Source organism: Gadus morhua, chromosome 21 (assembly GCF_902167405.1).
Source record: "Gadus morhua chromosome 21, gadMor3.0, whole genome shotgun sequence".
Taxonomy (NCBI): Eukaryota; Metazoa; Chordata; class Actinopteri; order Gadiformes; family Gadidae; genus Gadus; species Gadus morhua.
Genome location: NC_044068.1, coordinates 13,022,827 through 13,037,392, shown reverse-complemented (window position 1 = coordinate 13,037,392; position 14,566 = coordinate 13,022,827). Strand labels below are relative to the sequence as shown.

General features: G+C 41.2%; 2 protein-coding genes across 2 annotated transcripts; one reads left to right on the top strand and one right to left on the bottom strand.

The window, feature by feature from the left end:
• The first annotated feature begins 1,483 nt into the window (after positions 1-1,483).
• Positions 1,484-10,365, top strand: selenol (selenoprotein L). Its single transcript, XM_030345048.1, has 9 exons — positions 1,484-1,726; positions 2,213-2,291; positions 6,669-6,722; positions 6,968-7,013; positions 7,164-7,291; positions 7,454-7,568; positions 7,666-7,788; positions 8,039-8,176; positions 8,939-10,365. The coding sequence occupies exons 1-9, from the start codon at positions 1,621-1,623 to the stop codon at positions 9,056-9,058; spliced, it is 909 nt and encodes a 302-aa protein (XP_030200908.1). The 5' UTR covers positions 1,484-1,620; the 3' UTR covers positions 9,059-10,365.
• On the bottom strand, positions 9,943-13,826 carry clec11a (C-type lectin domain containing 11A). Its single transcript, XM_030345049.1, has 5 exons — positions 13,428-13,826; positions 12,771-12,885; positions 12,452-12,559; positions 12,131-12,214; positions 9,943-11,445 (listed from the first exon to the last, which is right to left on the bottom strand). Exons 1-5 carry the CDS (start codon positions 13,497-13,499, stop codon positions 11,033-11,035), a joined length of 792 nt encoding a protein of 263 aa, XP_030200909.1. The 5' UTR covers positions 13,500-13,826; the 3' UTR covers positions 9,943-11,032.
• Between the last annotated feature and the right edge of the window lie 740 nt (positions 13,827-14,566).

The window sequence follows — 14,566 nt, the reverse complement described above, 5'->3', positions numbered from 1 at the left end:
AGAGAGAGAGAGAGAGAGAGAGAGAGAGAGAGAGAGAGAGAGAGAGAGAGAGAGAGAGAGAGAGAGAGAGAGAGAGAGAGAGAGAGAGAGAGAGAGAGAGAGAGAGAGAGAGAGAGAGAGAGAGAGCGCCGCGCGCGCGCTATATAAATATATCCGAAATACAACATTGGGGTTTCTGTCTTGGCATACTTGAATTTCTTTTTATTTTATTGTATTTATATATTTTAAGTTTTTATTTGGTTTCTGGGGGAAGTCTGAGTGGCGGTGTATAAGTTCCCAATGGACATCAAGCCAATCAACCAAAGTCACATAAATGCTACTGACCTCCCAAGAATATTTTAGTATTTGAAATGCATTTCGGCATATTTTAAAAGGGCCATGGGCAAAAGCTTTATACGAATGAAAACATTTTCAAATGTTTTTTTGTATTTGGACATGGCAAAATAATTGTCACCCCCCCATTTGGCATGAATGTCCCCTGTGGCTTCATCCATTCCAGAAACCAGTTAAGAAAAATGCAAATTGAAATTTGTCACAGTCACTTGCGATGCGATTAAGTACTCCAGGATATGTGATATTTCCGGCCAATGGGAATTTAGTAAACTATTTGCTTGGAAGCAGATGAACTTAAAAATTGTGGTAACAAACATTTTCAGAGCTTGAAATTTGGGCCAAAAAAGGGTTTGGAACCACTGACTTAAATGGTGGCTTTGTTTTATTAATTGGCATATAAAAGGCTTGGGACAGTTGCTGCCTCTCTTGATATCTTCCACTGATGACCCAGAATAATTCCACTTTTTTTTTTATTGCTTTTCTTTGTGTTACTTGACCTGAAAACTTAGCCCAATATCAAACATGTTTTTTGGAAACATGGAGCCAATAGAGAGCAAAAGTTCTTGACCTAACCAGCACAATTATACACGTGATTAGCCATGCGCCCAAATCTCTGAAGGTGGCTATATGATTGGTCTACTTTGCTATCATTATTTTATTTTTAATTTGACCCCCCCTGACCCCCCACAAAGTATTCCTGTTATTTCCCCCATTATTCAACTGTTTGATATTTATTCGGTCGGTTGGGGAGTTTCTCTGTCTGTTATTGTCCTCGTGCTCAAAAGGAGGAATTTGTTTAAGCTTTCGAACATCGGGAGGACTGAAGTTATAAATGCAAAAAGCGGTGGATGGAGGTGTACAACAGCCAATAAAATCGGTTTGACAAAATGAAGGAGTCATACATTTTATTCTTTAACATATTTACCTTTCTTTAACTTTGTTTTATAATTCGATATAAGCCTATAACATGATCTTTTTATCGAACCTTTTATTTCTTCAACTTTTTCAGCATTTCTGTACATTTTTTAAAATAGAATACATAACATCAAATCGAATACAATATAAAGCAGCGTGGTTTTCTGGCACATTTTCATATTGACCACTGGATGTCACCAAAGTCCCCCTAAAGCACTTGGGCAGATTATCGTATCATGTGGTCTAATGTGATACGCTTTCCTGTCTGCCACATGGTTCCTCCTCGTTCCCACTAGGTTCACAACTCCGAAAGTATTGCTGCAAAGTTGATCTCAACTGAACCACAGTTGACAGTCGTGGTGTGTCGGTACAATGGCTGGTACTGCAGCTGAGGTGGAGGAGTCGTTAACCAACGCCTTGTCTCTTCTCGTTAACTTGGGAAAAGTGATTCTTCAAAATGCAAAGCAGGAAGCGGGAGGTAAGAATTGGAGTGACATTTGAACTGCACATTTGGACAATTCTATAATAATCTACGAACAATCAATGCTTTGTGTGTGGTTGCTCTGGGTAGAAAAGCATATGTATGCTATTTATCTGTATTTATAATCTATTAAAGAATAATTATTAGGACTATCAGTAATATAAGATTGCAATTGCATTGCCAGCCAAAATACTCTGAATGGATGCATACACACAACTTATGTAATGCATATCGTACCATTTAGAATTGTCTTACTATTTAAAATATTTATTTTGATAAAGTATTAATGTAGGCCCCTGCAAAATTTGGTATGCTATTTTTACTACAATGGAATAGTGGGACCTGGTCCATTTAAACTTAAAGCCTACTGGTATTCTAGGGATTGAGCAAGACTCTGAAATCCCTGTCATGCTCATTGCCAGCACAATAGCCATATTACAAAAGTCTTAAATCTTACTATGCCCCCATTGTTCTCCCCCACAGCTTCCCTGGAACAATTTGTCCCTAATAAGATCACAACGATGTTTGGTTTGATGACCGCCGCAGCTGACTTTTACAACAGGTGGGAATGTGGGTAAAACCTGCATAACATTACAATACAAGATGTTTGTAATGTTGCTTGAGTGTAAATCATTTTCTGGCACACATTACCTAAAATTCCAAGGGTACGTCCAGAGTTTAAAATGAACACCTGCCATTAGCCAATGGAGGATAGATTTGACCAATGGGCAGGTCAAAGTAAATTCAGGGTTGTTATATCACAATATCTCTAGTTCCCAATTAACTAAACATTCACTTATCCTCCTTTGAATTCTCAGTACATTACAGTGTCAAGAAGTTACATCTTTAACATAACATTTATATTAATGTAGGGCAGTAAAATGTACTCAAATCAACTTGTCACCTTAATAATTGCACTGAGTTCAAACCGACACAATAAACCACGTGTGCTTATGAGATGAGCCCTTTATAATCAAAGAAAACAAATCCCTTTACCACAGGGTTTAACATAAGGATATGACTAAAAGTGTGGTAATAGCATTAGGGCAAAACCATATCTAATAAATAATACAATCCTTAACAAAGCCTTTGTTTGTTAATGGCTCCTTTAAGGCAAGGCAAGGCAACTTTATTTGTATAGCACTTTTCATACACAAGGCACGCTCAAAGTGCTTCACAGATAAACATTGTCATACAATAAAATAAAATAATTGATAAGTAAAATAAAACATGCAAAGAAATGAGTAAAATAGAAAGTTAAAAAGGCATTTTAGTATTAAAATAGAAAATAAAGGCAAAGTTAAAAAAGCTTTTTAGAAAGTGCAATGTATTTAAGATTTAGCAGAAAGCTAAAGCAATCATAAAAGTCTTCAGTCTTGTTTTAAAGGTGCTCAGAGTTGGGGCAAGTCTTAAATCCTCAGGGAGTTTATTCCAGCTATTTGTTGCATAGTAACTAGATCCTGCTTACGTGTTTACTCTGGGGATAATTAACAGATTGGTCGCAGAGGATCTTAGTGGTCAAGAAGGCTTATGTAGTGGAAGCATATCAGTTAAATATTTTGGGCCTAAACCATGAAGGGATTTATAGGTTAGGAAGATGATTTTGAAATCAATTCTCTGACCTACAGGTAGCCAATGTAACGATTTATGAATTGGTGTACTGTGTTCAAATTTGGGTCTTTGTTAGAACTCTAGCAGAAGCATTCTGAACAAGCTGAAGCTTCCTCAGAGTTTGTTTTGGGAGACCTGTAAGGAGACCATTCTCCTGACCACGCCAGGAGAATCAAGCTTACTAGGGATAAAGGCATGTACAAGTCTTCGGTGGCCATGAGCCCTCTAAGTCTTGCTACATTTTTAAGGTGGTAATATGCTGATTCTGTAACTGATTTGATGTGACTGTCGAAATGTAAATCTGAATCCATGATAACCCCTAGATTTCTGGCTTTGATTTAGGTTTTCAGGGACAGAGAGTGAACATGTTGGGTTACTTTAAGCCTTTCCGTTTTAGAACCAAATACAAGTATCTCTGTTTTGTCCTCATTTAGTTGAAGGAAATTTCGGCACATCCATTCTTTCATTTGCTCAATGCACTGGCACAGCAGATCTATGGGTCGATAGTCATTTGGTGATAGCGATACATAGATTTGCGTGTCATCAGCATAGCAATGATGGTCAATATTGTTATTTTGCATGATTTGCCATGGGAGCATGTAGATGTTGAATAAAGTTGGTCCTAAGATCGAACCTTGTGGGACTCCACATGGGACGTTGGTTGATTCTGATACAAAGTCGCCAATGGAAACAAAGTAGTTCCTATTTTGTAGGTAGGACCTGAACCAATTTAAGACTGTGCCTGAAAGCCCCACCCAGTTTTCTAACCTGTCCAGAAGTATTGTATGGTCTACAGTTTCGAATGCAGCACTGAAGTCAAGCAGCATTAGTATTGAGGTTTTGCCAGAGTCTGTGTTAAGACGGATGTCGTTTACAACTTTAATAAAAGGTCTCAGTGCGGTGCAGGGATCGAAATCCTGATTGGAAGATGTCATAGCAACCAGTTGATGCCAGGAAGTGATTAAGTTGCTGGAGGACAACTTTCTCAATGATTTTACTTATGAAGGGTAGATTTGATATTGGTCTGTAGTTGTTAATAATAGAGGCATCTAGGCTCTGCTTTTTTAAAAGGGGTTTAATAACTGCAGTTTTCAAAGCTTTAGGGAAATTGCCTGACTGGAGAGAGTTGTTAACTATCTGCAATATGTCTACTGCTAGGCAGTCGAAAACATTCATAAAGAGGTTGGTAGGTAAAGTATCAAGGCAACAGGTGGATGGGTTTAGTTGTGTCACAGTTTCCACAAGTGTTTGAGAGTCTATAACATTAAAGCATGCCGTCCTTGCCACGTTACTTTTGCCTGAACAGGGTGGTAGTCCAACATTTTTGTTTGAAGTGGAGATATTGATGGCGTGTCTGATGCCTGCAATTTTATCAGTATAAAAAGCTGCAAACTCATTGCATTCCACCTGATCTGGAATGGAGATCCGGTGGAATTTGTGTTGGGGGGTTGGTCAGTCTGTCAACAGTTGCAAAATTGGGTTTTGCATTATTAGTGTTGGTTTTAATGATATTGGAGAAAATTGTTTCTCTAGTACTTTTTAAGTCTAAATTGTAGGCACGGAGGCTCTCTTTATAGATATCATGGTGAATATGAAGTTTTGTTTTACACCAGATGCGTTCAACCCTCCTGCATTCTTTTTTCAGTGCTGTTACAGAAGCGGCTTTTATCCAGGGTGCCTTTTGCTTTCCAGAAATAATTTTAACCTTATAAGGTGCAATGACATCTATGACTTTCAAGATTTTCAAATTAAAGTTTTCTACAAGATCATCAGCAGAACATGGGTTGAGAGGTGGTAGCGAGGAGATGGCCTTTTTAAAAAGTACATTAGAATTTTCATGGATATACCGTTTTTTGACAGTATTTGATTTTGTCTGTATGTCGGGAATGAAAGATATGTTAAAGAAAACACAAAAGTGGTCAGACAGGGAAGGATCAGTCACAGAGAGATCAGAAACATTGAGGCCAATGTGTTAACCAGGTCTAGAGTGTGCCCCTTACAATGAGTAGCCTCTTTCACATGTTGAGACAGTTCAAATGTGTCCAATATAGTAAAAAGTTTTTTTGTACACTTGTCATTCAAATCATCAGTATGAAAATTTAAGTCACCAGTTATAACTAGACAGTCAAATTCTGTGGAGATGCTAGAAAATAATTCTGTGAAGTCATCGAAAAAATTTGCAGAGTATGTGGGTGGCCTGTAAATAATTAATAGGAGAACTCTGGGGGAGCATTTCAATACAGCACTACGGTAATCGAATGATGGAAAATCACCAAATAACATCTGTTTCCCCTGAAATACATTTTTAAATACAGCAGCAACCCCTCCAACTCTTTTTCCAGATCTACATGCATCAAAAAAGTTATAGTTGGGAGGAGCTGTCTCTATCAGAACGGTTGCACTGTTATTTTGTTCCAGCCATGTTTCAGTTAAAAACATAAAATCCAGTTTAGAAGTGGTAATGAAATCATTATCTAAGAATGATTTGTTATAAAGAGACCTCACATTAAGTAGAGCCATCCTGATGGTGTTGTTGATAGGCTTTAAGGTTGTTTTTGGTTTGGAGGCAATAGATATGAGATTTGTTAGGTTAGCAGTGTGTCTAAGTTTCCCTTTGTTTACTCTCTTAGTGGTTACAGCATGAACGCAAAAGTTGCCATGTTTTGACATAGGCAACCTCGGGTTCAGCAGATTTGTGAAACTTCCTTTATACTGTGTCTATGGTTGAACCCTTTTGTCTCAGTAATACTCAGCACTACTATCAGTACAGGGTGTAACACCCAGGGATAACACCCAAGTGGAGGGCAGCGCCCTCCACTTGGGTGTTATCAGCCTGTGGCCATGACGTGGCGATGATATCATTGACACAGATGCAAGTTTGATGGCAACATTTTCCAGGTTCTTAAATTCAGCTAGAAAATCGAAACCATGAAACTACATTGAAGCAGCGTTTAATGTTTGGCTTTAATTGTGACAATACTTAGAGAAATAAAATTAGGTTATTGAATATTATAGAGAGATAACACCCTGGTCACCACGCACCCTTGGGCCAGCTCTGATCTAAACTTGAGATAAGGAGCTTCTTTCAGAGGGCTTTCAGGAGGTGTAATAAAATACACCTGTAATTTCCTTGGAATAGGGCACAGAGTAGACTTTTATCCTGTTTTATCCTGTTTCAAACACGTAGGCAAGATATTACTTATACTTCCTTTAAACATCTGTTATTTTTGTAGTAGTAAGTGCAGGGCCTTTGCATCCTCAAACTATTACCCTCTTGCTCTCGTGCCGTCAAGTGTGCCATTGTTGGTTTTGTGTTTCTGCCCGGCAGGATTGGGGTGACAAAGAAGAGTGATGCAGAGTCTGCATGGGCAAAGTCTTACCAGTAAGTGGTATTTAAAGTGGACCGAATTAAAAGATACATAGAGAGAAAGAGATACGGATGGATTGACTCGTCGATGGGTGCGTTTTATTTGGATTTTAATGGATTAAAATGAAACATACTGCAAGTTTAGTCCAGCCAAAATAAACATACATTATGCATCCACTTTTTTTTTTGTTCCCCCAAGTGACATTTTGAAAATATTTCAAAAATATTTCAAAAATCTCTCTCTCTCTCTCTCTCCCTAGCCAAGCAGCTGTGAGAGAAGGAGTTGAAAACCTTCTACAGTTGGAGGTTGGTTCATTACATTTTCATGCAATCTTTTGTTTTCCTCTCTCTTCATAGCTGCCATATCAAAATCTCTCAACTGTCCTTCTTGTGTGTGTGTGTGTGTGTGTGTGTGTGTGTGTGTGTGTGTGTGTGTGTGTGTTTATGTGTGTGTAGAACGAGTGGGACTCTTTTGCGGTGAGTGTGGATGAAGGTTTGAGGCCAGCCGAGACGCAGGGGCCTAAAGGTTCCACGGCAGACAGGCTAAGCGGCGACCTGGCCCTCGTGGACGCACGCACCACAGAGTACGACACACACACACACACACACACACACACACACACACACACACACACACACACACACACACACACACACACACACACACACACACACACACACACACACACACACACACACACACACACACACTCATTGGATATCGTGTGCTTGTGTGTGTGTTAAAGAGCTGTGACTCTGGGCCAGTACCTTGGTAAAGGACAGAGCCTCCTCCTGGTTCTGATCCGACACATGGGATGACTACCGTGACGAGACCACGCAGCCGAGCTCGAAGCAAACCAGGTCGGTTATGTTTTGTCCTCTGCACTGCCTGTTTGGGAAAGTGCATTTAATTCATGTCAAGAGTAACAAATATTATTGTGGGTGTGTGTGCCTGTAGGCCCTCCTGGGAGCTCGTTCGGCGCGGGTCTTATTGGTCTCTTATGGTAGTGTCGAGGGGGCCAGGCTGTGGTTGGAACAGACTGGATGCACATTCCCTATGCTGTTGGACCCACAGAGAACGGTGTGCACGAGAGACTGCCCATGTGTGTGTGTGTGTGTGTGTGTTCTACTTAGCTTATATGTGTGTGCTGTGTAAGTGTGTGTGTGTGAATGTGTCTACTTCTTTAAGGAACAGTTAATAGATGAGTAATAATGTAATACGTAGTTATACACATGTCATACATTTGTCCCAGATCTGCAGGACGATATATGTGTGGGTTTTGGTTATTGATTATCACACTTAGTATTAATGCATGTGTCATTTGTCCCAGATCTACAGGGCCTTTGGGCTTGGCTCATCCTACGCCAAGGTGCTGAAGTTCGATTTCCTGCTGCAGATGGCCGAGTGCAAAGTCGCGGGCCGTAAACTACCCGACGTCCCCCACAGCCTGCTGGGAGACATCTGGCAGGTGAGGCGCTGGAACCGTACCCCTCCCCAAGCATTTGTTAGGCCAAACGGTGGCCTCTATGAATGTATGTGTGCGCCTAACATGCACCATGTAAGCCTTCCCATGAGCAGACTCTAGTGTTTTGAGTTGTAGTTAATACCGTCGTCGGAAAATGTTGACGCTTCTGAATGACGTCAAGCCGAGGCTAATGTCAAACCAGGACAAATAAATACCTTCCAGCCAGAGGACCTCTCTCTCCCTGGACATCCAGTCCTTCTCAGCATTGAATGTCTTGCTGTAGGGCTGTGCAAATTATTTAGTATTTGATCATGATTTTTTGGTTAAACGATCTCCAAAGGAATATAATCGAGTTGGACTTTTCTAAGTATATTTGTGTACTTCATTAGATGTTTTATAGAAATTGCAGAACAGCTGGATACATATTTGTGAATTATTTTTGATTTGAACATTTTCAATATGAACATTTTGTGTAAGGGGAAATGTCTAAGTTCTCAGTTACAAAGTGTTTTTTTGAGAGAGATGCTGAATATATGCATCATGATTTCAAACTCAAAAATAATCGTTTGAATAATGAAATCCATAATAACATGATCTCAATATTTAGCAAAATAATCGTGATTATGATATTTTCCGTAATCGGTGAGCCTTGACCTTGCTGTGCATTTATCGCTGCTTTGGGGACGCTTTCCTCTCCTTGTCTCGGGTTAATGCCCTGATTGTTGGTGGACACTTTTCAAATGTCATTTCAATGTATGTTTTCAGATGGGGGGAGACTTTTTGCTGGACCAGGAGGGTAAAGTGCTCCTCTCCCACCCCTCTCAGCACCCCCTGGACCGGCCAGCTATGGCAGACCTCCTGGCGGCCATGCCTGGGAAACCATAGCTAGGGAAACACAACGCCGGCGGGAGACACCGGTGGGGACGCGGCACTGAGACTCCGACGGGTGGAGCGGCTCTCCTCGGCTCACGTTGATGACGTCACGCTCTCACACTCATGAAAACCATGAAGAGGCGTGGCTGACAGCCTGTGAGTGGAGGAAAAGATGGCCGCACTACCTCTGTGGTAGTGTCAGTGCTTTGGAATAGTCCTACTAATTTGCCCCCCGGACTCTCATTTAATATTTATCTTTAGAAATTTCCTTTTGATAAAGGAAAAATGGTTAGGGTTAGTATTTTAATAGTAAGTAACAAATATAAATGAATTACAGGTGTTATTGGGATGTTTACTGAAGGTGTGAACTCTAGCTTTCTGCCAAGGGAGGAATTTCTAACAATGAACACTTATTTGGCAGATCCTATTGGTTTACAGAAGTCCACAGGTATCAGACTATATATGCTATTGAGTAACCCATGAAGGAATGTCATGAAGGAAACTGTATTTTAGCAGTTTTGCAGACGAGCATATCAACCATAAATTCTCCATGATGTCGGGCAGGGTGAAGTACATATTTTAATCATACTTGATTCAAAAGAATGGAATAGTTGCTGGAGATCACTGTGATTTTAAACCTAGCTCTAACTGTAAAGACATCACTGTGAATTTAAACCTAACTATAATGTAATCACTGCAGTCGTCCCCCTTGTTCAGGATGATACGAAGTCTAAAGATCGACTGCCCCAAACGACTGGGCTGTTTGGAAAGGAAAAGGCACTTCACTTCCTGACACTAAAACCAAATTACCCTATCCTTATCCACACATCCACCTAACCTCATTTAACTCTGGGAGAAAAGGCTGCAGTGGAAATGACATGTATTGTGGGTTTAAGTTTGGCCTTGTAATAGTCAGTTGAATTTTATTGAAATGGCAAGGTATTTTGTCAAAAAAAAAGAAAAACATCTTTGTGAAATTGTCTTTAATACAGTGCATTCCCAAACAATATATGTTAAGTCTTTGATGTTATGCATTATGCATGCATTATGACAGCAAATCAATCATTTTTAACAATGTTTTCCATATGAGTAACTCGCTAAATCAAAATATAAACACATTAGTGATTTCACTGCATTCTCATGATAATCACTTCGCACCATCAAAGTCCATGAAATGTTTGTATCTATTTGTATTCATGTATCTTATGTTCTTGCTAAAACATTTATGCTTATGTCACCTTTTATGAGTAAACCAAGTGATATATTTATATATTTTTATCATTTAAAATTGAATACAATTAAAAAAATATGAAAGTTTAGACCTGACTTTATTTCTGCTTAGCTATATTAGCAGTTTCCTTTTGGTTTAACCTTGAAATGGTCTAAACCTTAAAAAACAAATTAACAGTAGAGGGCAGCAACCACACAAATGTGGAATCCTGGGTTATTGCTCTTCATAAAAGTAAAATCTTAAAGAGTTATTGTGGACCAGACTATTTCCTGACACAATTTTATTCAAGTTGGGAATATTCATGTAACTTCATTAAAAAAAGTTAAGAGTGCAGGTTTTAACATTGTGCATGATTTTAAGCTACAGATTTAATAACCACTCTAGCATTGTGCCCATATGATACTGATGATGCCATTTTAACAATATACTGCATACATAGAGGGTGTAGAAGAATAATGTTGGGACAGAGCCTTGATTAATATTAATGTCAAAAGGCCTCTTGAAATGTTATTTTAAAACTTTTGAAGATATGGGTAGCTCATTTCATACTTAATATGTGCATTGTAACACAACACCAAACTTAATTTATGTATTTATTTGATGTGATGTTATGATATTTCTATCTCAAAAAGAAAAAGTCAATCATAAAAGCAAACCTCCTATTTAACCAACCACCAACATTCCTGCTTCCTCAGGGGCCACAACACTTGGATCAAGTAAAACACGTAAAATGGTGATACACGGTCCCTCCTACTCTAAAGGGCCACCCTGTCGTCGAACTCGCAGAGGTAGCCCATGTTGCGGTCGCAGTAATGGTCCCACCAGTCACCGTCGTCCGATGACATCGCCACGCAGTTCTCCCGCCTGCCGCCGTCCGGCTGGCTTGACAGGAAGTGTTTGCGCCACTGGAAGTAGGAGACGCGCGTGCCGTCGTCGAACAGGTACATGCCCTCCGAGAGCAGGTCGTTGATGCCCAGCCACACAGGCCAGTTCCCGGTCTGGTAGAAGGCCTTTACATAGTCTGCCACCGCCTCCTGCTCCCGGCGGTCGCGGGGCATGGCCAGGCGGCCACCGCGCTCCATGCACTTGCGTGACGCCCCCGCATAGTCCTCAAAGTTTCTGTAGACCAGGTAACACTTGTAGCCCACCCGGCGCCCTTTCTGGCATCCTGAAGTGTATGGGGGTAGAAGAGGGCAAAACCTGACCTACGATTGAACCCAATGTCCTCTTATTCTAGAGTGTGTAGTTTCACACTCCAGCAAAACGTCCACTGAGAGAGAGCCAACAACCCAAAACGGGTATCGCACACCGGTATTTTTGTTGGTGTTTGTTGAGGCAGTATCCTGAAGGGCCAGATGGTTTGTTACACAGAACCATATGGGAAGTTGTCTTTGAAAACACTTTGGAAAAGGGCAGGCACACACACGCAGAATACTAAGTAGGGTGTTTGATTAACCATCTCTTTGTCTGTCTATCTCTGTCTATCACGTGGATCAAGAGTTCCTCAGAGGACATTGATTGATCTGAACCACTGTGGTTCGGTCACAAGCGCATAACTTGAAGCCTGGCAAGATGGAATCTCGCATGATTGTGATCTCAAGGATTCAGTTGCCTTGGTAACTGTGCTAGCGCCTTTAGACAGGATGTCTTTAAGTGTTGTGGAAATTCACACATCAAGGATACCACCACAGACCACAGCATGTCTATGTCCATCCCTTTTATCCATTCTGAAGCCTATATCATTTCAGAACCAATAAGGCATATTTTGTAGCCTGGGTTTTAAACACATTCTGTAGAACCATGAAACAGAAGAGACATGTGCGTACATTTAATTTGCATTTAATTTCCCGTACCTTCCAGTCGCCCCATCTCCTTACGATTGTCTTTGCTGTACTTGTCCAGATCATGGATGATGTCCTCCAGCTCTACTACTTTGCCTGTTGCGAATCAAAAGCGAGTAAGCAGTATGACAGGGTTAGCCTAACATGTGAACAAGAACATGTGGATGTCATATATTCATTGATTGGTGGTGAGGTATAAGATTAAAGACTTGTGTCGTGTCGTTATGCCATTGCAATTCTACAAGTAAAGAAGGACTACATACTTGATGGCTCTTGTGAGTTTGTTGACACCAGGTCACAAATGGAACTAAAGGTAAGTGAGAACCATCTTACCATCTATCCGGGATAAGCGGTCCCCCATCTGGGAGACTTTGACGTCCAGGGTGTAGTGGCCAACATTCAACTTATGAATAGCCTGGTCCATGTCTGCCAGTCTGGACACTGCGGGTGGACAACACAATAGAATGTGTTGTGACAATGTAAGAATGCAGGAAAACACAACACCAAGTGAGCATAGATCAACAAGAAAACAGCTTTTTACTGGCGGCATTAACTGCTTAGGTTCGTCTGATTTGCGGTCAATGTTCTGAAGATGCCACGCAGACTTTGGGACGGGTTCATCTGTAAGCATTATACAGTACATGTTACCTACAGATGTAGTTGTATGTGTTCTCAAAGTCCGACAACTGGCTGGTGGGCTCGGGTTCTGGCTCTGGAAGCTGATCAGGAACATCACCTCTTGCCTTTTTCATCGCCGCCACAGATTGCTAACACACACCCACCGCACGCACGCACACACGCGCACAAACATACACACACACACACACACACACACACACACACACACACACACACACACACAAATGAATCAAGTGTATGCGGATTCATAGACAGCTTGTCTAAAACCAGCCCATATAGTAGCCCTGCAGAAACAACTTTATTACATTAACATAATGTAACATTTACACAGCCCGTGCAGTAAACCAGTTATATTGGTTGTGCCTGCATTGTCTAAAGATATTGCAGGTCAACCTACAAAAATGTCTTTGTTCAAACTGCCAATCTGCATGTGACCATAGGCTTCTCTGTCATTGCTGCTGCCTTTTGCCATTGGGTGTGGACTTTTGTCAATGACACATACAGACACAGACACACACACACACACACACACACACACACACACACACACACACACACACACACACACACACACACACACACACACACACACACACACACACAGACACAGACACAGACACAGACACAGGCATACACAAAGAGACATGCACATGAGTGGTAAAATTCTCACCTGCGTTGGTGGAGCACAAAAACCCAGAGAACACAGACACAACATAACGACAACGGAGAACTGAGGTCCCATTTTCTTCTTTCTTCTTGAACGCCCTCGATTTTCCTTGAAACACACTCCACTACGGACTCTGCCCCAACCTCCCTCTCCCTCTGGTTCCCTCTCTCTCTCTTGGAAAAAGTCTGGTTCCTTTTCTTTCAAGCCTCAGAGACACGCGTCAGGGGTGAGTGTAAGAATCTGGAATGTGCCATTAGAAATAAATGTTCCGAGCCAAAAGGTCTTTAAAAAATAAAATATAGTGGTCAAAACATCCTCGCTGATGCAGTATTGACCTACAGTTTGGTTCTGAGACTTTCATGCTTTGAGTTTGGTCCTCACTCCTTTTAGAACGCCTCATGTCCCAAAGACAAACAACAGGAAAGGCCTTTGTTTGTGATCCCACCTCCCGTTTCCACAATTTATGTGACTTTACAAACACTCACACGCTCACACTCACACACACACACATTGGGCCCAGCATTTCTACCACACAAGTTGGTACGGTACAACCAGGCCTTTTAATCCACACCAGTATGGTCAAACTTAAGAATGACTATCAATGCACTCTTCTCACACTCGCTTAAGAAATTCAGGAAACACAAATAAACAAACAGGAGAGCGGGCCCTTCTGCAGTGAATGTGCAGCAGGATTACCATAAAGCTTTGGGTTTTTTGGACCAATGCCCTGTGACCGTGGCTGGAAGCTGGCTCACATGAGGCCAACGGCACAGGAGGTATGCCAGTTAAAATGCAACAAGAATCTCTCGCAAGTTTGGATTCCTTACTTCTCAAAAGAGCCCATTGAAACAGGTTTCTCCTTGGGATCTGGACCGTGGCCTTGTTAAGACTGGGTGGGGTGAGGGGAGCAGGACACAACATTGACCGCATGGAATTGCGCACTTTTTCCCCCTGAAGGGCTGCGCCGTCTTGGACACGGTTTCCGACATTCCGGTCCGTTTCGGACATCATTTGGGTTGGTGTGAGAATTGGAGACTTCTCTAACTTTTCCAACGATCAGTAGACACTTCTGAATTAAGGTGTTTCAAATATTCCAACATTCCCAAATATTATTGCGCTGTGTAACAGGGATGTGAATGTGC